This window comes from Ochotona princeps, chromosome 2 (assembly GCF_030435755.1).
Source record: "Ochotona princeps isolate mOchPri1 chromosome 2, mOchPri1.hap1, whole genome shotgun sequence".
NCBI lineage: Eukaryota > Metazoa > Chordata > Mammalia > Lagomorpha > Ochotonidae > Ochotona > Ochotona princeps.
Window position 1 is genome coordinate 53,262,400 of NC_080833.1, and position 22,377 is coordinate 53,284,776.

The 22,377-nt window shown below is 41.6% G+C and overlaps 1 protein-coding gene across 1 annotated transcript in view; it reads left to right on the forward strand.

Moving 5' to 3' along the window:
* CACHD1 (cache domain containing 1) overlaps positions 1–22,377 on the forward strand; it is a 214,850-nt gene that overhangs the window by 169,016 nt on the left and 23,457 nt on the right. Inside the window, exons 9-16 of the mRNA XM_058657546.1 lie at positions 1,099–1,332; positions 4,203–4,352; positions 4,961–5,084; positions 5,755–5,872; positions 11,071–11,239; positions 16,863–17,005; positions 17,560–17,741; positions 18,587–18,697. Of these exons, the coding sequence (XP_058513529.1) occupies positions 1,099–1,332; positions 4,203–4,352; positions 4,961–5,084; positions 5,755–5,872; positions 11,071–11,239; positions 16,863–17,005; positions 17,560–17,741; positions 18,587–18,697 (1,231 nt within the window). The remainder of the gene's footprint in view (positions 1–1,098; positions 1,333–4,202; positions 4,353–4,960; positions 5,085–5,754; positions 5,873–11,070; positions 11,240–16,862; positions 17,006–17,559; positions 17,742–18,586; positions 18,698–22,377) is intronic.

Here is a 22,377-nt window from a genome sequence, read left to right on the forward strand (position 1 = left end):
AATTTGGCCCAGGGATTTTTTTTTTCCCTTCATTTCATCATTACATGAATGGATTAAATCCAAGTTTATCTTAATGTTTTAAGAAAGCAGTTATGTCCATTAGATTGTTCCACAACTTCAGAAATGGACTTCTTGTCTCAAACGGTCTATTCACAAACTCAAGTGACAGATGAACCATAAATGCCTCAGACTGTTTGTAATGACTGAACAGTTCGAGGTTTGCTGTTAAAATCTTGAAGACCATGAGGCAAAACCTTTTTAAAAATGCAATGTTAGGATCTCGGCAGTGACTGAAATCGTTTGGGTTGTTTACAGTGTTTCCCATATGTGATTAGTTACTAATCCTTTTGACTGTGTTCCAACAATAGCAAACTATAAGAAAACGGTTTATTAAATTTATTTTTGTGGGATAAATTACAGATGTTGTCGAACAATATGGCCCAGGATGCCCAAATCTTTTGCAAAGTTTTCAAGCCCCTCTAAAGAGAAAAAAATACATACATCAACTAAATCAAATTTGGTATTATCCTTACAGCATCAAGCATGAAACATCCATAATTAAAATTGGCTTCCAGAGACAGGCTTTGGAGGCGTCACTAAATGCAATCCATAATTCTTTCATTTAGTTGCTTATTAAGACCTTGGCAAGTATTTGACAGGCATAGAAGTAGGAATGAAATGGTAAACCTCTCGTTTAAAACTCTTAGAAACTCTTACAACTTCATCTGCTTCTTTAAATGAAATGCAGATCATTGCTTTTGCTTTCAAATTGTACAGGCAGAGAAGGAATTTAAATTTTGTAATTAAAGTCTTTTGGGGGGGAAACATCCTTACCAAACAGGGCTTCTTTATTTACTCATGTGTTTCTCATCACTGCCCTTTGAAGAATGCCTTTGCCCTCTTGAATGTTGAAGGAAAGACCAGGTCTCGGGCTGTGCTTCTCAGCAGGGACTGGCGCTTCTGTCCTGAGTCCCCACTGACTCTGCAGAGACTCCTTCGGCCTTACAGGTCCTCCTCCTTCTCCATGTGAGATCAGCCTTGCAAGGTGACCTGGACCTAAATCTTTGTGTTTCTTGTGGCCTTTTTTTTTTTTTTCAGATGGGGTGACTGGTTTGAAGGAGTTGGCTTTCCTGAGGGATCTGGCTGAACAGAACTCCGGCAAGTATGGTGTGCCTGACCGAACAGCCCTGCCTGTGATCAAGGGCAGTATGATGGTGTTGAACCAGCTCAGCAACTTGGAGACCACAGTTGGCAGGTTCTACACCAACCTGCCCAACCGCATGATCGATGAGGCTGTCTTCAGCCTCCCCTTCTCCGATGAAATGGGAGATGGTAAGTTTGGAGAAAATTTCCTATCAAGGGGTGAGCACCTTTCTCTCACCCTTCTATCTGGAACATAGGGCTGAATAACCTGCCTGCCACCCATCTAGCACTGTATTCTGGAACAGAAATCGCTAGCCATATTTCTTCCTTAGTGGGCCCTAATCTCAGCAGACATAATTTGTCACATCTCCTGGAAAGATACGTGAGAGTTCACCAATAATATCCCAAAGTTTAGTGTTTGGGATTAAAACATAGCTTTGCATTGTAAGTGAGAATGAACTTAGTATTCAGCTTCAAAGGCAAAGCAATATGCCACAATCAAATTCAGGTTTGGCATCACGTGGGCTTTCAAATCCTCTTTCACTTGTTATCCTTGCTGAATGACTTATTCTCATTCTCCGTAAAATGGGGTAATAAATCTTTCTGGTTATTAGAATTATTTAGATGATATATAAGACTTATCACTAACTGTCATAACACCTAATTGTGATTGTTCCTCTTTTTATATTTTCATTTTATTATTTCTCATTTGTTATTATCATCATCAACTTAATGTGACAAGTTACCAGTAATATGATATTAGGTAAAGTGCTTAACCTTCATATGGTTGGGTTTACTGATCTACAAAATAGGAGATATGATACTTTCTTGGAGGCAGTTGTGAAGATGCAGCAATGTATGGAACTACATACATAATGATATGTATAGCATCTAGAACAATGCTGGGATGGAGAGGTGAACAGTGCTGAGATGTAGCCTGGCCAGCAGCTGTTCTGGCAGAAGTACAGCCCTTGTCTTGTCCTCACGTCCCACCCACTGTCCCTCGTTGAAAGTTGAGGAGTTAGCCAGTCCAACAGAAGCCAACAGCATGAGAGATCTTTTATCAGTGGTTAGTGCATAACTGTCCATCTTTGTGTCTTCGGTTCCCAGAGCAACTGGGTGATACATCCTCTGACTCCATAGCATAAGGAATTGACTCTGGGGAAACCCTTGTTCTTGTGGCAGTAATTTAAAACCTCCACAGCTTAAATATCAGCTTCTGAGCATATTTCTTTTAAAAAGCAAGTCTGTGTCCTTTGGGTTAAAGCAGAAAGCATGTCTGAGGATTTTGCCCATGTAGCAAGAGCTTTAGCCTACATTATTTGCCAGAGTAGAATCAAGAGCCTTGTGCCCACCTTGGTAATTGAAAGGTAGGATTGTGTTTCTGTTTTTTGAAGACTTTGTTCTCAACATATCCAGAGAACAGACATGTGAAATGAGAATGCGTCTGGCTCTGAGTTTCTCTTGATACTTCACTGATGCATGAAAATGGCTTTCCTCTCAGGCTGAAGTCCAGGCAATGTGGCATACATGTTGTTGCCTCTATGATGGCTTTCACAACATTTCAAAAACCTACGTATAGCATTCGGAAAGTATATTGCCTAGAGAATTTGGCAAATTGTCTCTGGCATCCACACCCACTATATGACTTCCACAAGCTGCTTCTGCATATTGCTACCAGGACAGCTCTGCTGTCCTCAAGTGGACGCTATTGTCTCTGTGAACCATTCTTTGCAAAAGTTTCTGAGATCCGTTTCCTGGTTGTTTCTAGAATGACTTTGATGTTACCAAGGCATGAACATGCTGTCAAGCACAGGAAGACTGAAGATCAAGATGGAGAGAAGCTCTCTTTACAGTTTGGTTAGGGCCTTGGGGTGTGTGCAGCACAACCCTTTCAACTCAGGAGCGAGGTCAAGGTGTCCTGAGGCTCAGGACATGCACTGAACTGGAATTCATGCTGTCTCCTCTGTTTTCCTCCTGCATGCTTTTGTATGGCCTGTAAGCCAATGATGTTTTTTTATATTAGGAGAGGGTTGTTGCTTTTAAAAAAAAAAAAAAACAGTCACAAAAATAAAAGAAGAGCCATAAAGCCTATCATAATTACTGTCTGGCCCTCCTCCTAAAATTCTGGGGATGGTCTGTCTAGAAATGCATGGCTTTGTAAACTTAATTTCTCCTTCAGCTACCAAAGTTTGCGTGGTCAAACCTTTGTTTTTGTGAAAAGTTGCATTAATGAGATACAGTCATATCTTTTTTTTAAGGTTTTTGTGGGTTTTGTTTTTGTTTTTACAGTCAAATTTACAGAAAGAAAGAGTGGCAGAGAAAAAGATCGTCCTTTGGTTCACTCCCCAAGTGGCCACAACAGCCAGAGATGAGCCTATTTAAAACCAGGAGCCAGGAGCTTCTTCCAGGTCTCCCACATGGGTGCAGGGTCCCAAGGCTCTTGGCTGTCCTTGACCGCTTTCCCAGGCCACAGTCAGGGAGCTGGATGAAACGTGGGGCTGCTGGTACATGAACCAGCACCCAAAAGGGATCCTGGCATGTGCAAGGCGAGGACTTTAGGCACCAGACTACTGTGCTGTGCCCACTAATGTGTCTTTAAAACACAGTATGCACCAAGGCTCGGAGAAGTTATGTCCCAGGTCAACTTGTACAAGACAGAAGGGCTACAGCTAAACTTAGAATTTAATATTCTCTGTCCAATGGTGTTTTCAAGTTTAGCCGAATTTCTGTACTTAAGGAAGTAAGGTAATGAATGTGCTTAGTCCTACTAATGTGTTACACATATCTGGAATGTCATGTCTGTCATTTTAGATGAAAAAGTAGTGGAAGATGTTCAGATTGCCTCCATTTAAATTATCTGTGATACCAGAACCATCGAAGTACCCTTTCTCTCAACCTGCAAGCTGGTGGTTGAATAGGGGATCACACAGGAAATTTTTCTTCCAAACAGAATTGAAGAGTACTGATACCAGCCTTCAGGACCCACAGGAACACACTTCCGTTGTTTATCCAGGCCTGCTCTGCTATCTTTGGGTTTGTTTGTTTTTAACCCATAGGTTTGATCATGACTGTGAGTAAACCCTGTTATTTTGGAAACCTGCTTCTGGGAATCGTGGGTGTGGATGTGAATCTGGCGTACATTCTCGAAGATGTGACCTATTACCAAGACTCTTTGGCTTCCTATACTTTCCTCATCGATGACAAAGGTAATCTGCCGCAAGTTCATCCTAAGAAAGAATGGCTTCCTTAGCAACCTCAAGACAGGGGTCCATCAATACTGTGATGCAAGGAAGGCAGGGGGAAGAAGATCCTAGTTAAAGGAAAGCAGTGTGTTTACGTGGTCGGATACCCCATAGATGTGATGCAGAGCAAATGCATGGACCATAGGTTTTTTTACCACATTATGATAGGAATAGGAATGGTTATTTGGTGATCAAGAAATCAGACTTAAGGATTGAATGATACAGAGAATGTGATCCTTTAGCCATTTTTTTTTCTGTTTTTGTAGTCTTTTTAATACTTTCTTGGCTTTAAAGTTAGGTGGTAGGTTAAAACATTTTATAAAAAGTGAAAGCCAAACAGTCGAGACTTCCAAGATATTCTCGATGAGACCATTCTTTGAGAATTTATAGCATCTTCCTACACTTTGAAAGTTTTATACAAGCAAACATAAATCAAGTTCAGTTTTTATTGGACTGGGAAGTTACATATGGGTGGACTGAGGGCTTGGCAGCCATCCCAGTGATAGGTACTTTTGCTAGCGCGTTTTCTTTTCTGTGCCATATTTTTGATAACATGCATTTTGTTCTTTCAGGCTATACACTTATGCATCCATCTCTTACCAGGCCATATTTGCTCTCTGAGCCTCCCCTTCATACAGATATTATACATTATGAAAACATTCCAAAATTTGAATTGGTTCGGCAGAATATCCTAAGGTGAGAAAAAGGTGAAGGCTGAGGCATTTTTTTCCAAGGTCAAGTATGAGTATTTAGCACAAGTTTATGAATTATTTTAATATTAAAAGTCTACAAAATAGTTTTTCTACCGGAGTGACCGCCAATACTTTGTTCACTTCATATAACAGATAGTTATTTTTTTAAAAAGATCTGGTTATATAAAAATGAAAAATCCTGGCAAAATAGTAGGTTAAGGACCAACTCTGCTGCATTTGCCACAAAATAGTTTGGTAGATGCTATCCAATGCAAGTTGACAGCACAGTTGAATACAACATTTTGCCTTCAAATGAAAACAGATTGAATTTTTTTCCAATATGATGCCTTATTCTGGCAGATGGTAACCTGAACAGAAGTGAACCTTCATGCTCATTGGTTGAGAATTGATGGCTGAATAATCTGAGACAGGTTAGTCTCTGGAAAAAATTAGAACTGGAAGACAACAGCAGAGAGTAAGGAATGGTTTTAATGCAGCCCTGACATAATGTTTTTGCATAATTGGAAATCGCACATTATGTCTTTCAAAAGTGATGAGCTTCATGGCTTTTCAAAATCAGGAGGCAGCCTTCAATCCCAGCTTCTTCCTTGCCTTTAATTAAGTGCTTAATTTTATCTCGTGCCTGAATTGTTTACTTCTGTTTGCCAACGCAGCCTCCCTCTGGGCAGCCAGATTATCACAGTGCCTGTGAACTCGTCCCTGTCCTGGCACATAAACAAGCTGAGAGAAACTGGGAAGGAGGCCTACAATGTTAGCTATGCCTGGAAGATGGTGAGTTGAGAGCAAAGTCACTTGTGCTTAAACAGCCACGGGTCTTAGAGCTTTTTTTCAAGAAGGAATTCTGGGGGCGTCATTCTGTGACTAATTGTTGTTGGAGTGACTGGAAAAAAGAAGACATTCCACCAGTGTTGGATTGTTATTTTCCTTTTGTGATTGTAAAACCCATAATTACACGTAATTGCCTTTGGCCTTCCATGCCCATAAGTAACCTCTATAATCAATTTTCAGGAAATTTTATCTACACACAGGCATGTGTGTGTGCGTGTGCGTACATTAACTGGACCCTAATGGCCATATAATACTATGTTACACAGATGGGTCAAATTTCATTAAGTAGCCCTCTATTAATCTTCGTTTTGATTTTGTCTCTCTCTTTTTTTTTTTTCTTCATTTCAATTCAGATGCTGGAAGTTGAGAATTAAAAAGGAAACATAAATGGCAGGCCTTTCGCCTGACACTTAAGAAACCAGTTAGGACATGTGATTCCCCTATTGGAGTGCCTGCTTCCAGCTCCAGATTCTAGGTTTCTCCTAATATGCACCTTGAGGGCAGCAGTGATGACTCAGGTAGATGGGGTCCTGCCCACCAAGTATGGAAGTCCTGGATCCACTTAGCATAACCTGATTTTGATTCCCACCTTAAGTCATTGCAGTCATTTGAGAAATGGGCTATCAAATCTCTCTATTGCTATCTGTCTATCTCTGTTTCTCAAATAAATGAAATTTTAAAATTAAGATTTATTGTATATGGAAGATAGAACAACAGCGAAAGAGCTTTCATCTGCTGGCTCATTCCCCAAGTAACCAGCCAAGCCAATCCAAAGCCAGGACTCAGTCACTCTGTTATGGTAGGCTGGCATCGCAAGCAGCTGTTTAGCTAACCATTGGGCCACAACGCCACGCCCAGATTATTTATTTTGAATGCAAGCATATTGGTGATTAGCTATAATTTGTGGCACAACTCTCAGCTTTGTCTTACCAGACTCATTAAGATGCTAGGCCACAAGGAATCAAAATCTAAGAAACACTGTTCATCCATGTTACCTATGTTTCTCTCCTCACATTCTCTTCCCAGCATAGCAAGTGAGCATCATTGTAGAGCCTTACATACTGTAATGGAGTAAAAGACGATTGGACACTCATCATCACATTTTAGTTACTAAATATAAAATGCATTCATACTTACGATTTCCTGGATGGATTTATGTAATATTTAACCGTTGACTTCAATTGGGTCTGTATCTTCATCCTCTTCAGAATATATTGCTAGATTAATGAGCTCTTTTAGAGCATCTAGCCTCCTGGTGGATAAATACAATTAACTAATTGTAGTGTCTTTTCTGGGATAAAAATGGTAGGCATTGGGAGAAGTCCACCCGAGTCATGAGTCCCTTCCAAACTTCTTAGATGGTTCTTAATGTATTATTAGGGCCGTGGCAGGTACTAAAAGACAAATGAAAGTTGAATAATGATAAGGAAAACTATGTGATTTGTTTACAAACCAAATTCTGGTATTTTATTGTTTGATAATAGAAATTTGAGGATGGTCAGATTCTTCTTTGAAATTCTTTTTTATTTTAATGATTCATTTATTTTTATTGGAAAGGCAGATTTACAGAAAGAGAGAGATCTCCCATTTGCTGATTCACTCTCCAAATGTCTACAACAACCAGAGCTGAGCTGATCCAAAGCCAAGAGTTTCTTCCAGGTCTCCAACGTGGGAGCAGGGTCCCAAAGCACTGGACCATCTTCTGCTTTCCCAGGCCACAGACAAGGAGCTCTGGATGGGAAGTAGAACAACCAGGACATGAACCAGCGCCCATATGGATCCCAGCGCTTGAAACTGGAGGATTAGCCGATTGAGACATCATGCTGGGCCCTTGAAATTCTATTAACCAACTGGTTTTCAGAACGTTTTTAAGAATATGGGCGCCATCTGCCCTAATTTAACTGAATTTTTCAAAGTAAATTGCTGAATTTTCACATCAGTCGTGGTGAGCCAGCCACCCAAATCCATAACTGAAAAAGACTTTGTATTTGAATTTAGAGATTGGGATAGGTGTTGGACCTTCTGCTTAAAATGCCAGTTGGGACTCCTAATCCCTTGCTGGAGTGCCTGGCTTTGAGTGCTTGTTCTGCTCCTAATCCCAGCTTCTGCTTGTGTGCATCCTGGTAGGCGCCAGGTAATGACTCCGGCAGCTGTGTCCTAGCCTCCCCTGTAGGAGATCCTGATTGATTCCCAGGTCTTCTGTCTTCCAGCTGGCCAGACCCCACTGTTTGCAGCCATTAGGGGCATAAACCAGCAGGTTGAGAAGAACTGTCTCACACACTCTCCCCCATCTCTCTGCCTTTCAACTACCATAAACAGAGTCTTAAGAAAAAAAAGAAAAATGTGGATTATTCACCTCTAGCATATCTTTATCATAAACAAGTTAGTTACACCCTGGGGGAAAAAACTGCATTACCAATTATTGACATTAAAAGAAAAAAAATAGTCGTTTGTGTGTGTGACCTTTGTGCAGTAAATAAGCCATGATTATTAATGAAAGCAAATGTTTTAAATTCCCTGTCAATACTGTGACAGAACATAGTGAAAACGTACTCATTTTATTCTGAAGAATAAATAAAATGAATGCTAAGGCATTCAGATAGTTAACTTATACAAGCTATTTGCTGAGGTACTTCATGGAATATTTCACTGAGTTAATATATCATGTGATCAGACATTTTGAGCATTTGTGGGGACTGTTTGCTGTGACCAGAGAAAACGTGAACTACTACTAGAAGGTATTCCGATGTTCCTGTGTGACACAGACCTGGTTCACTGAAGCACAGACCACAAGTGCCATCTGGGACGAAAAACCCTCTCCCTAAAGTCTGTTTCCTTGGCTGAAGAATTTGACAGGAAAACTACCTTGAAATCTGATTTCCCAAGGACTGTTTAGCAGGTGCTACTTTTAGAAGCTCAGGAAAACTTTTTCTGTTTCACTTATAAAACAGACTCAATTATGAAATTGTGTGCTTATCATTCTGGTACAGTTTTGTTCCTTGGTATATTTGAGCCTGCAGTACAGGAATTCAGAAAGTGACCGGGTGGGACTGCAGGGAGAGGAAATTGTAAATGCCATTTCAGAGCACTGCCTGGCTTTCTAAATTGAGGGATGGAAGAAGAGGATTAAGTTTCTAATCTAATTGAATATCTTTGCCAGCAGTGCTTGAAAGCAATTCTAGGCAGATGCAAATTGCTTCCGTGTTTAAGGATTCTACAACCCTCCTCACATAATTACATTTAATACCCCTTGCTTAGTTAAAACTTTCCTCTTGATCATAAAGTAAATCATTCGAGCTGCTTCCTAAAGTTGCTGTCCTTTAATGGTCCTGATCTAGTTATCATTCCCTTAATTAATTTCCAAGCCAGTTTTTTGGCACATAAATTCTGTCCATGTGCTAATGTAATACCACTACAGTTGTGCATCGTGTAACAAAAGGATGCCTACTGAGAAGTGCATCATTTGATTGTTTGGCAAATTTGAGTATTGAATGTCATGGAGTACTGTTACACAAACCTATGGCTTACAACTCACTAGGGATGGCCTCTTGCAGTCAAGAGACCAAGTAAACACAAGATGTAGAAGGCTACCACCAACATAATTATGTAACTGTGTTACAGTAAGCTTTTTCTAGGCAGTGTTGTACTCTAGAACAATGATAAAAAATGATAGTAAATACATAGACCAGCAGTAGATCCACTATCAAGTAATATGCACTGCACATAATTTTCTTGCTATATTTCATCTGTGTGACACCACAGAAAGTCCCTCTGCAACAGTATCATCACAAACACACAATGTGGATTGCACTTCTCATGTCATCAGTACAATGGCTTTGATGTCAGCAGGCATTAGTTTTTCAACTCCCTTATAATTTTACATGGCTGCTGTTGTATAGATGTTCATTTTTCAGTGTATTAACTGTAGACCAGATGTTTAGCTCTTTTATGTATTTATCAAATAAAAGCTAGAACAAACCAAGTTATTTGGTGGACACTTTCCCCACTAGATTTTGCTCACGTCAATTGTTAGGAGCAAAATGAATCTGAAAGTACCACAATTTGTATGCATGACTTGACAGATGAAGTTAAGGAACACCTGCCAGGGCCAGTGTTGGGACTTAGTAGGTTAAGCTGTTGCCTGCAACCAGCATCCCAGATCAGTGCCAGTTTGAGGCCCATCTGCACCACTTCCATTCCAGCTCCCTACTAATGCACTTCAGAAAGCAGTAGATGATGGCTGAAGTGCTTGGATCCCTGTATTCATGTGTGAAACGCAGATGGACCTCCAGACTCCTAACTTCAGCCTGATCTGGACTCGGCCATTAGAGCATTTGGAGAGTGAACCAGAAGATGGAGGATGTCTCTTTTTTTCTTCCTCTCTCTCTGTCATTCTGCCTTTCAAATAAAATATTTTTAAAAAAAAAAAATTTGTAATTCGGGCCCGGCACGGTATCTAGTGGCTGAAGTCCTTGCCTTGCATATACTATATGGGCACCAGTTCATATCCCAGCTGCTCCACTTCCCATCTGGCTCCTTGTTTGTGGTCTGGGAAAAGCAGTCGAGGACAGCCCAGAGCCTTGGGACCCTGCACCTGTGTGGGAGACCTGAAAGAAGTTCCTGGCCCCTAGGTTCGGATCGGTGCAACTTGGGCTGTTGTGGCCATTTGAGGAGTGAACCAGCAGACAGAAGATCTCTTTGTATCTCCTGACCTCTGTAAATCTACCTTCCCAATAAAAATAAATCTTTTTTTTAAAAGTTCATAATTCACTTGAAAGACAGTTCTCAGAACTCTTATCACAAAACCAAATATGTATTTTAAGTGCACTTTAACTCCAAGAGAAATTATTGCATTGTTAAACTCTGTTCTTGTTCATATCAGCATCACAGTTTCGAACAGTCTACTTTCTTATTCTTGCATTGGCCCATGCATGGTTTTCTGTTACAAGCATAATTAGTTCCCACAGCAATCAAGGAATACAGAAAAGTAGAATTAGACACTTTCCATACCCTATTGTGTCTTTGATGTATTCATCAAATATTTAATGGACACTATGAGGCTGGATGGCAGAGACCAAAGAACATCGTGTAGGCAAAGTTCCTTTTTCCCCATGAAACCTTCATTGTCTTGATTTCCACAGGTACAGGACACCTCCTTTATCCTGTGTATCGTGGTGATACAGCCAGAAATACCTGTCAGACAGCTGAAAAACCTCAACACTGTCCCCAGCAGCAAGCTGCTGTACCATCGGCTGGATCTCCTGGGCCAGCCCAGTGCTTGCCTACACTTCAAACAACTTGCAACCCTAGGTAAAGCCCTTGCACTTCTCAGTTTCCCATGTGAGTTGAGTCCTGACAGCTCACCCTAAGTGTGTCTAACTCCAGTACAAACACCCCCATCCCCAATTTAAAAACAAAGTAAGGTGATGCATGCATGCGATGTCCAATAGATTGGAGATAACAGGTGTGAAAACCTGTTTGAAGTCTTGCTGGGGTCCAGTTGGTCAGCAGAAGCTGAGAGAAGGATTGTGAATGAGAGTAACTTATTTGGGATGGGCTCTCGGAAGAAACCAATAAGGAAGGAGAAGACAACAGGATAGGGAAGGGGGAGGGAAAGGCAAATTCACTTTCTGATGTTTTCTAACCCTGGCCTCATCCTGTAGGAGAACCCTGGGGTATAAATTACACCCCAGTTTGTCCAGACCTACTTTTATGTTGCTTTTATTTCTTTTCACCCTGCTGATCTTGAAGACCAGTGTCAGTAGCTTACAAACCATCCATAAAGAGAGCCAGGTCAAGTCCGCACGTGGGACACCCACATCTCTTATCAGAGTTTGGTACTCTGTGCTAGTCATCCAGCTCGCTGCTGGTATCCCTGGGTTGGCAGCAGATGATGGCCAAGGTGTACGAATGCCCTCCAGGTGGGAGTCTCCAGCCTGGCTCATCCCTAGTTATTACAAGCTTCTGGGAAATGAACCAGCAGATAGAAGAGCTCTCTGTGTGTCACTTCATGTTTCAAATAAACAAACCTTTAAAGAGTCACAGGTACATCCCATTAAAGGTAAGATCATGAGGAGAGTGACACTGAGGTGAGAGCAGGAGACGGAAATGATGAAAAGAATGGCAGGGATCTTTGTAGCACACCAACCATGTCCACCCTCAGGTCTGAAGCAGGACTCAGGAATATGGAAATCAAAGGAAGCAGAAGAAAACTTACATTTATTCTGTATTAGACGTCTGTATCAGATTCATACCTGAGTTGGCAAGTAGCAGAATAAGACATTCTAACACGGAAAGGAGAAAAGCCAAGATCTTACTTCTGTATCTCTGATCTGCCTTATGCCAAACTCATACAAGGAATATGCCATCTTGTCCATACAGAGGCATCACTAATCTACAGTCTGAAATGCTCCAAAACATACTCCGTTTCTGAGGTCAGTGTTGATCCCACATTCCATATCAGAGTGTCTGAGCTCGAAACCAGGATCCAGCTTTCTGCAAGTCAGCCCCCAGAAAGGATCTGGAGGACTCAGGGAAGTAACTTCCTGCCGCCCACATGGCAGACTTAATCTCTCAGTTCCTAGTTTCAACCTCAGACTCTGGGAAGCGAAAGAGAGAAAGGTGTGCTTTTTCTTCCCCTTTCTCTTTTTCTTTCCGCCCCCCCCCCCAATAAACCAATAATATGCTGTGTAAAATTACCATTAGATTGTGTATTACGCATATATGAAGCATAAATATATATGTTATGTGTAGCTTGGGTTTTATCCCAAAGGTATCTTCTTATGTATATACAAATATTATAGATTTTGAAAAATTCCAGAGTGCTTCTAGGACCAAGCATTTCAGAGAAGTGATTCTGAGCCTGAACACAGTATATTCACAGAGTGGAAAGCACACGCTATTCCATTATTGAAAATTGTTCAGAGAGTAAGAATTCTCACACAGCTGGCAAGCTCATGTCACCAGTCTCTGGGTTCCAGATGACACACTTGAGCTCAGATTCCTCCTTTAGATTCTGTCCTGCAAAATCCTGCCTGGACAAGAGCAGGCTGGACCAAGTGGCCTGTTCTGTGACACATGCCGGCAGTGTTGACAGCCTGGAGAGAACCAATAATGTTAATCCATTTGTTTGTTTTGATTTGGGCTTTGGGACTCTTGTTTGTTTTTGTGTAACAATCTACACTAAGAATTCCAGTTTTTAAGGAATACTTAGAGAATGTGTGTGTGACTCTTGAAGATCTCTGTGACCAAACTTGATACTACTGCCAGTGAAAATGAAATCCCGGTTTTGAAATTTGGGACACTGAAGTACAACAGCTCTCTTGATGAGAAGGAATCTCAAGCCCAGATTATCTTTATTTCCTTGGGGCAGTCCCTCATAGTTAGCATTAGTCAGTTTGTGAGTCATCAGCCACATGCAGCTGTTGCACACTGAAAATGTGACTGGGAGGTAAATAATTTTTATATTGCTATGTACTAAAATGGCAAATGTTTTAAATAGGTTGAATCTCATATATATATTATACATAAAATATATGTATATTTTATATATATATATACATATATATATAGAGAGAGAGCTTAACCTATTTCTATTTAAGATTTATTTTCTTTTTATTGGAAAGGCAGATATACAGAGAGGAGGAGAGACAGAGAGGAAGATGTTCCATCCGATGAATGATTCACTCCCCAGGTGGCCACATGGATGGAGCTGACCTGATCCGAAGCCAGGATCCAGGAGCTTCTTCCATGTCTCCCGCAAGGGTGCAGGGTCCCAAGGTTTTGGATCGTCCTCACCTGCTTTCCCAGGTCACAGGCAGGGAGCTGGATGGGAAGTGGAGCTGCCGGATTAGAACTGACACCCATATGGGATCCCAGCACCAGCAAGGTGAGAACTTCAGCTGCTAGGCTACCATACTGGGCCCTATTTCTATTTTTTTAATGTGGCTACTAGACAGTTTCAAGTTCCGTTTGTGGGTTGTGTTATATTTCAGATAAACAGTACTGCCTCATAGACATTACTTTGAAAGTGTACATTTAAGGCAAATGCTTGAAAAACCCTCATCTGATATGGTAGTGCCTAGCATCAATTCGTGCCCACCTCCTACCCAGCTTTGTGCTAATGTGCACGCTGGGATGCAGCGGGTGATGGCCTAAACACCTGGTTCCAATGAGGGAGACCCAAGTCACGGTCCAGGATCCTGGCTTCCACTTGGTACAGCTCTAGCTATTACAGTGTATCATCCCAACATTACTGATTTCCTCTGTGCTGCTCTGCTCTGCTCTTCCAAATTCAGGCTGTGCTCCCACTTGCTGTTCCTGGCACTTCCTTGCATGGAGGGACCACACAGACACATGAATCCACAGCAAGCACACTGCTAGACAGCCTCATCTTTTTCAAAAATCTGATTTTCTCTCCTTGATTATTTATTGTAAACATAATTGTACTCTCATAGAATACCCCCATGAAAATCATGGTACTTGAATGAGAAATCATACTCTCTGAAGCAACATTTGTTTATAAATGGTAGACTAGATAATTCTGAGTCATCCCACTCAACATAGTTGAAAATTCAGGCTGGAAACAACCTTGGGTTAAAATCTTCTTGAAATATAGGAACTGGGCCTAGCGCAGTGACCTAGCAGCTCGGGTCCTTGCCTTGGGTGCCCCAGGATCCCATATGGGCGCCGGTTCTGATCCCAGCAGCTCTACTTCCCATCCAGCTACCTGCTTGTGGCCTGGGAAAGCAGTCAAGGACGGCTCAATGCCTTGGGACCCTGCACCCACGTGGCAGACCCGGAGGAGGTTCCAGGTTCCTGGCTTCGGATCGGTGCAGCACTGGCCGTTGCACTCACTTGGGGAGTGAAACATCAGACGGAAGATCTTCTTCTCTGTCTCTCCTCCTCTCTGTATATCTGACTTTGTAATAAAAATAATAAATAAATCTTCAAAAAAAAAAAAGAAAAGAAATATAGGAACTAACAGGATCATAAGGAATGAGTGAGTCAAAATCTAGAAGAACTCAGAGGGTTGACATGTGCACATCCCAAACTGTAGTATCTTTGGATGACCCCTGTCTGTACTTTCTACTCCAACATCCTGCTAAAGGCGCCCATGGTTAACCATGTCACCCAGATAGGAGACACCCAGACTGAGTCTTGATTTTAATCTGGCCCAGCCCTAGGTGTTACAGGCACTTGGGATATGAACCAATAGGTGGGGGATTGATGTCTTATCTCTCCCCCTTTCAAATAAAATGATTTTTTTTTCAATTTTTAACAGAAAATAGCCAATTTTCCATCCAACTTTTGCAATACACATATTTACCAATCCAGAAGAAACAGCTCTGAAATTATACTGGCTTTGGGTAGCTCAGTAGAGCTAAGAAATGAAGCAAAAATAGTGCTGAGTACCCCAAAAGTAGGGACTGTAATATGGGAAACCACTTTCATTTACTCTCATCTCCTATACATACCTGCATTTAGTAAAGATCCTTTAAGACCATACCTTTGGGGTACAGGTGAATTGGAAGCAAACTATGCCTCATCGTGGGTATCCTGTCTCTGAGTGACTTAGGGAACTCCAGGCCCCGGATTAGCTGAAGGTGAGTAAGTCACAGTGTGCAGGGTTTGGGCCGGCCTGCCAGCTCCTTGTTGGTTTCCACCATCTCACCCTGCGTCATCACATCGTGTTGCACTTGACAGATGGAACAAGTCTCCTCTGGCAAAGGCAGTCCCATCCTTTTAGGCCCCAACCTATTCCAGCAGGTCACTTTACAGTACAGTGACAAACAGATTGCCAGGCTTACTCGATTCCCTAGGACAATCTGCAGAGCTATGTAAGACGTGTCTTGGGACTTTGTAGGGGGAAGAAAGGAGGAAAGTTATATCCATTGGCCTTTATTTGTCAGTCTTACACCCGTGGAGTCTTTTTTTTTTTTTTTTGCCCATGGAGTCTTAATTCCCATGTACTCTGGGATGGTTGCTGTGGTGTCATTTCATGCTGTCACCCAGCAGGGAGGCTCTGAGCCACTTGTGGGAATGGCTCAAGTACTTAATTCACTTGCTCCCGCAAGGGAGACTCCTAAGGAACTCCTAGCTACTGGCTTCTGCCTGGCCCTGCCGCTGCTACTGTGGGCTTTGGGAAGGGAGGAGCTAGTGGACGATTCTCTGTCTCCCTCTCTCCCTCTTTCTGCCTTTTTTGAAATGAATATGAATGTTTAAAAACAACAGCAGAAATAACCATTTTGCAAGAATTAAATAGGAAGCTAAGTGCAATCTTCCTCTTAGATATCCTCTTAGGTAAAGCCAAAAATTAAATATGTACACATAGCCACTTAATTTCTACAAACTTCAGTTTTGGTCCAGTGTGGCTGCCTCTGTCCCATCTTGCTTTCTTCTTAAATGTTCCTGCTCATGCAAGTCACTCCCATGATCTCTGAGTACTGGTTGCCAGCAGGACTCAACTCTACCTACTTCCTGTTGAGTAACTCATCGCTTTGACACATGTTAACACATTTAATACCACAATTCTGTAGAATGGTGCTAATTTCTTCTCCAGCCTTTCAGGTTTTGAAATAAAAACTATTAGCTAAGTGACAGCTTGCCCCAACATCCCACAGCTCTTGAGCAGTGGAGCCCAGAGTGTCTTGAGGGCCTCTTGTCCCAGGCTGATGGTGAGAGAGGACTGGACCTTCGCTGACCTGCATTCACAGGGCTGCGTCCTTGGTGCTGCACGTTAGGGACCATAAGCTTCCTGAAGGGAGCACCCTGGCCATTTCCCTTTTACACTGCTACCCATGGCCCTGGTCTCCCTTTCGACAGGGTGCAGCTACAGCCATGGCTGGCTTGTCAGAGCCAGAATGGCACCTTTGTCACGGCCTGAGGGGATGCCTGGGAGTTCTCAGGCTGGCTTTGTCTCCTTCTCTTTCAGAGAGCCCAACTGTCATGCTGGCTGCCGGCAGCTTCTCTTCCCCCTACGAGCACCTCAGCCAGCCCGAGACAAAGCGCATGGTGGAGCATTACACAGCCTATCTCAGCGACAACACCCGCCTCATTGCCAACCCAGGCCTCAAAGTGAGTGCTACAGCTGGGCCTCTCAACTAGAGAGCCCCAAGCGAAGGGCGTGTGGCCAAGGGCAGACTGCTCAGCCCTGGCCCCTCTGATGGGTTAGGAAGCCCTGGTGGGGGGAATCACACGAAGGTTCTTTGAGGCCTCAGATAACACCATGGAGGGAGGAGGAGGTAGGGGACAGGCGCAGGGTCAGGGGTGGTATGGTTGAGAGACGGGTAGAACTTTCCCAGGCAAAAGAGGTGCAGTGATCCTGCTGTCGGTTAAGATCGACACCATCCAATCAGACCGGAGGGCATATTTCTGAGTGCATCTGAGTAAAATTTTTCATCTTCAACTCAGAAAGATGAACAGTTAAGTCATCACACATGCACTGACTGTATTTCTGCAAGCGTTTGTTTTCACCAAGTTTGGCCACATCCATCTGCTGCGAAAAGATTTTTAAGAAGTAATTGGGTTTGGCCTCTCTGTGAGAGAGCCTGAGGAGGCCTTGCCAGCAGCTGGTTGTCTTTTCATGTGAGTTTTAAAGGATCCCTGCTATGTCTCCCTTTGTTTCCCAGTTCTCTGTCAGAAATGAAGTAATGGCTACCAGCCACGTCACAGATGAATGGATGACACAAATGGAAATGAGCAGCCTGAACACTTACATTGTCCGCCGTTACATAGCAACGCCCAATGGCGTCCTCAGAATTTATCCTGGTTCCCTCATGGACAAAGCATTTGATCCCACTAGGAGACAATGGTGAGTTTTAGGGGCATCCATTATCAAAGATTCCCTCCAATCCTGGAGAGACACGATAAGTACATACAGCAAAGCAACTTCAGGCAAGCACATGAAAGAATATACTTTCATGGTACTAAAAACTGTATTTGAATAATTTTGTTTTCACTGTAGCATTAGCAATAGGCTTGTTGGTTTTATGTGCGTACATGTTTCATCTCTTCATTAAAAGTTTGAGACTGAGATGTTTTCTGCTTAGCCGTTTTGATTCCTAGTGGTTTGTTTGATTCCTACCTTATGCACATTGTAACCACAATGGATGTACTTCCTGTAACTACCTGTGATGATGGCATCAAATTCCAGTTTGTGTATGACCTGGGAGAAAGAAATAAAGCACACAAATTCAAACCATTCTTGTATTTCTCAGACTTAGTGTTACCCTGATTTTTCAAAGCAAAAAGCTGCTTAGGTTTTATGTCATGGAGCCAGTGTGCCCAAAAGAGCAGAGTCCTGAATCAGAAGTTATAGCAACCGAGTCATTCCTGAGTCAGCTGCTCCCCCACTCTTAACAATCCAGGGTATACTTGTGGGTCCCAAAATACATGTGTTTCCACTTTATTTATTCATTCTCTTTTTTAAGCTCTGTATTGTAATCATTTTGAAAAGAGACACTCTCAGATTCCCTTGGACTCTTGCATTGATGCTAGTCCAATAGAAAAGATAGGAATCCTTTGAATTTTAATGTAACATGAGCACAACTTTATAAAAACATTTTTTTTTTCAAATCACAAGCTCACTTCTCTTTGAAATTTAGCATAGTCATTCATACCACAGAGTAACTTGACTATCTTTTTGAACTCCTCTAGGTACCTCCATGCAGTGGCTAACCCAGGGTTGATATCTTTGACTGGTCCTTACTTAGACGTTGGAGGTGCTGGCTATGTTGTGACCATCAGTCATACAATTCATTCATCCAGGTAATAGTTCCACTTTTTTTTTAAGTTATTTCTTAAATGATCAAATTTTGAACAATTGGAATGGAATAGTAAACACCAAGGATCATGCCCTTTGAGACGAAGCTGGCTGTGTTGGGCACATCTAGCTGACACCTTAGATTTCCAGAGCTTCCTCCTGACATCTGTAAAATGGGGTGCTACATTATACAGCTAATGTGGAAGTCGGTGAATGACAGATTCTGGACCTTGGGCATGGCAGCCGTGATGATGTTTATGAAGAAGAAAGAAAAGGATACTAGATTCCGTGGAGGCATCTGTAGAAACACCAATTTTAAGTTGATAAAAGAAATAACGGAGCCTGCCAGTCATACTGTCACACATGAGTTTGTTGCTCCCTGTGATTAAGTCTAACTCGGTAGAGTTTAGAGTTGTTTGGTGTTTGCTTTTTTTTTAATTTGTCCTTGAAGCTGGTTTTTTAAATATAAAATGGCTTATTTTTAATGGATTTTAACAAAATGCTAGAAAGTGTCAGTGTCACTGCAGAGGTATTGGAGTGTCTTATTTCCTGCTTTTCAGGATTCTGTATTTATCTGTAAATGTCAGGAAATGTTGAGCAAAGAAGTGAGTTGTGTAGGTTGTTCTAATCCCTTCATTGTACAAGTCACTCTTTTTCCCTAGCAACCAAGGAAAACCATGTTCTGACTGGTGCCTGTAATGGTGCCTTAACATATATATGAAATTTATTTTCTTCTTGAACTCTGAGCTCTTCACTGGCGCACATTATATTGCAAATGATTCATATTCAGAATTCTTCTAATTCACATTCATGGGGACCAAGAATTGGGAAGCAGTATGATGTGTAATTTCATTATCAAAGCCTATGTCTGTGTGACATAGCAGGGCCCTGCAGCCAGCCACCTATCACTTTCCTTTGCATGGCCTGTGTCTTTTGGACTCTGGTGGCTGCTCTCATAATGTAGAATGTCACACATACACAGTGAACACTTCCAACAGCTCCCTCAGTGTTTTCATTAACAGGCCATCTGGAAAGGCACCTTACTCATGTTTGAGAGGCAAAACGTGTCGGCCCACCCGTGTATGTTAGTCTAGTTCCAGAAAAGTAAACAATGGGTATTTGAGAGGGCAATGGTCACTCACCTGTTCTTTGATCACAATGAAATGGACCAGACCTGGATTCTTAGTGGAAAAATAACAATTCAGGTGTCTCTTAATCCTGAGGTATACCTCAAACCCCTTACCTGGCAACTCCTCTTCAAGAGCTGTCTTTATTTCAAGCGGGCCAGGCCAGAGCAGCGCTAGATTTCTATTTTCTATTTCTTTTTTTGATCTGTTTTTTTGGATGGGTGAAACATTTTATTTCAGATGCTTACAAATCCTTGTAGTATCACTCTAAATGATGTATGGTGGGCAGCTTTCAAGCTAGAAAAATCTGGGTTCAAAGCTCTTATTTGGTTGCTTTTATTTTGTGGGTTTAACCTGCACAAGTTTACCTGTGCAAGTTTAACGAGGAAATAGAAGCGGTATTTAGTCTCTCCAGATTCTATCTCGTAAGTTTCTCCATGAATATGTATTCCCCAGAATAGCTGTGTGCTCTTGGGCCTGATCAATATGCAGTCCCACAGACCTGGTCATTCTCAGCTGAATGCAACTGTACCATTTAAGTGTGTGTACGTTTCATTGCACACAGGTTTGAATGCAAGTCAGCCACCTCTTCAGGTGTGCGGTGAAACTGACTGTGACTTCGGTGCTATTCCGTTGATAGGACTTCCAAGAAATCCTTTAGACAAATCACTTCTAGTGATTTTGGCATCATGTGTCAGCCTGAGGAGCCCACCTCCTCTAAAATGTGAGCCCACTGCAGGAAATGTAGTTAGTTGTCTGACATTAACGAAATTATGTTTGGCCTGTTTCCTGACCTAGGACAGAAAGATTAAGAATCTACCTCCAATGCTTAGGTTGAGGGTTAAATTAAATAATATGTGTAACACCTTTGTAGCATTGCCTGGAACGTGGTAAAGCCTTAATAGACATGAAAAACTTTCATTATTATGTTCCATGACTTCCTTAAGCCTCAAGTTGAACTGAGAGCCTCTTGTAATGCTCACATAGAACTGGTATGTAAGAATTACCTATGATGCTTGTAATATGGTTGATGCTGCAATTGATCATGTTGGGTCCCAAACACATGGCAGTTGTTTTATTGTCATGCTATTTGTGCTTTAGACATCCAGAACTTTAGCAGTGCGGAGAAAAAGCTTAAGCTACTAGCCAGCTTGTCATGAAGCACTCCGATTCACCTTTGGTTTTCAGTAGTAATTTGGCTGAAAGTGATGGAAGGATTTTCTAATCAACACTCACTTTCAGTGATTGCTAGCAGTTCTGCTGTGGTTCCTTCATGAGCATGTTAGCCTGAGACTGTTTCTTAGAGAATGGTAACACTACCAGAGATGAAGTACTGCCATTGGTAAAGGACTAGTCAGACATGTCTTTGGCAGTGAAGTTTCTCACTGAAGTATTGCAAACAGCCTGCTCTGTTCTACTTAGAAATGTAGGTTTGGCTTGACTTTTTTTCTGTGACACTCTGAGTTGCTATGGCAACAGTATGCCTATCTGAAATGCAGGTAAAAATATGAATGCCAGACTTAGATGGACAATATGCATGCTGTGACTTCATTGTGTTGATCTGTTAGAGCAGACAGCAGTTATACCAGGGCAGGATGGGTAGTTCAGAAATAAAACTACCCTCTCCCAGAACACTCAAGTTACTTTTGTACTGAAACAAGCTGTAATATTATAAAAAAAAAAGCCAGATTTGGTACTAATCTCTGTGCCATCAGTAATAAGTGATTGTGAGCCATTTAACCATTCTAACCTTCATTTTTTTCTGATTTCTGAAAGTGAGAACTGTGATTCCTTCCTGGTTTCTTTACAGGAAAAGCAGTTGTGTTAATAGCTTAATAACTCCTGAGTGTCTTGCAGAGCTCAGAAGGCAGTATAACTTCAAGTTAAGAATACTTGCTTTGGAATTGCAGTCACTGCTTTTAAAACCCTTCTTCCACTAAGTAGTCATTGTGTGACCTTGGCAAGCATCAGTTTTCTTGAGATAATTATACCTTATAAGATTATTATGAGAAATAATACTTTATTTTCTTTTTGGTACTTTCTTTACAAAGGAATAGGTGGGTTGATGAGGGTAAATGATGGGTATATAACTCATGCTAGATAAACGCTGTAATTTCTCAAGTCATAAGAATATAGAAATTGGTTAGCCTATGACCTTCCAATTACCCATGGATATAGATGAAAAAGAATAAATATTCCAAGTGGAACATCCAGCATTTTCTGATATGCCAGGAAATTTAAATTCATTCTCAATCCAGGCAAAAAGGCCTAACTTCACTGTTTAGTGGTCTTCATAGTGTTTCTTGTACGTTTATTAAGCAGCTGGATAAGCAATGTATCTTATTTAATCTCAATTATAGCTTCCTAAAGTGTGTACCATTACTGTCCCCACATTTAGGTGAGAAAACTAAGGCTTTAAAAGGTTAGCTAGCATCCCAGAATCACACTGAGCTCTGTAAGGCCAAGATTTGACTTTAGATCTGCTTCCTTCTAGAAAGTTAGCTCCAAGTTTTACTGTCCAACTTTCTCTTGCTTTGTTCTCCTAATGAGGTAGCATT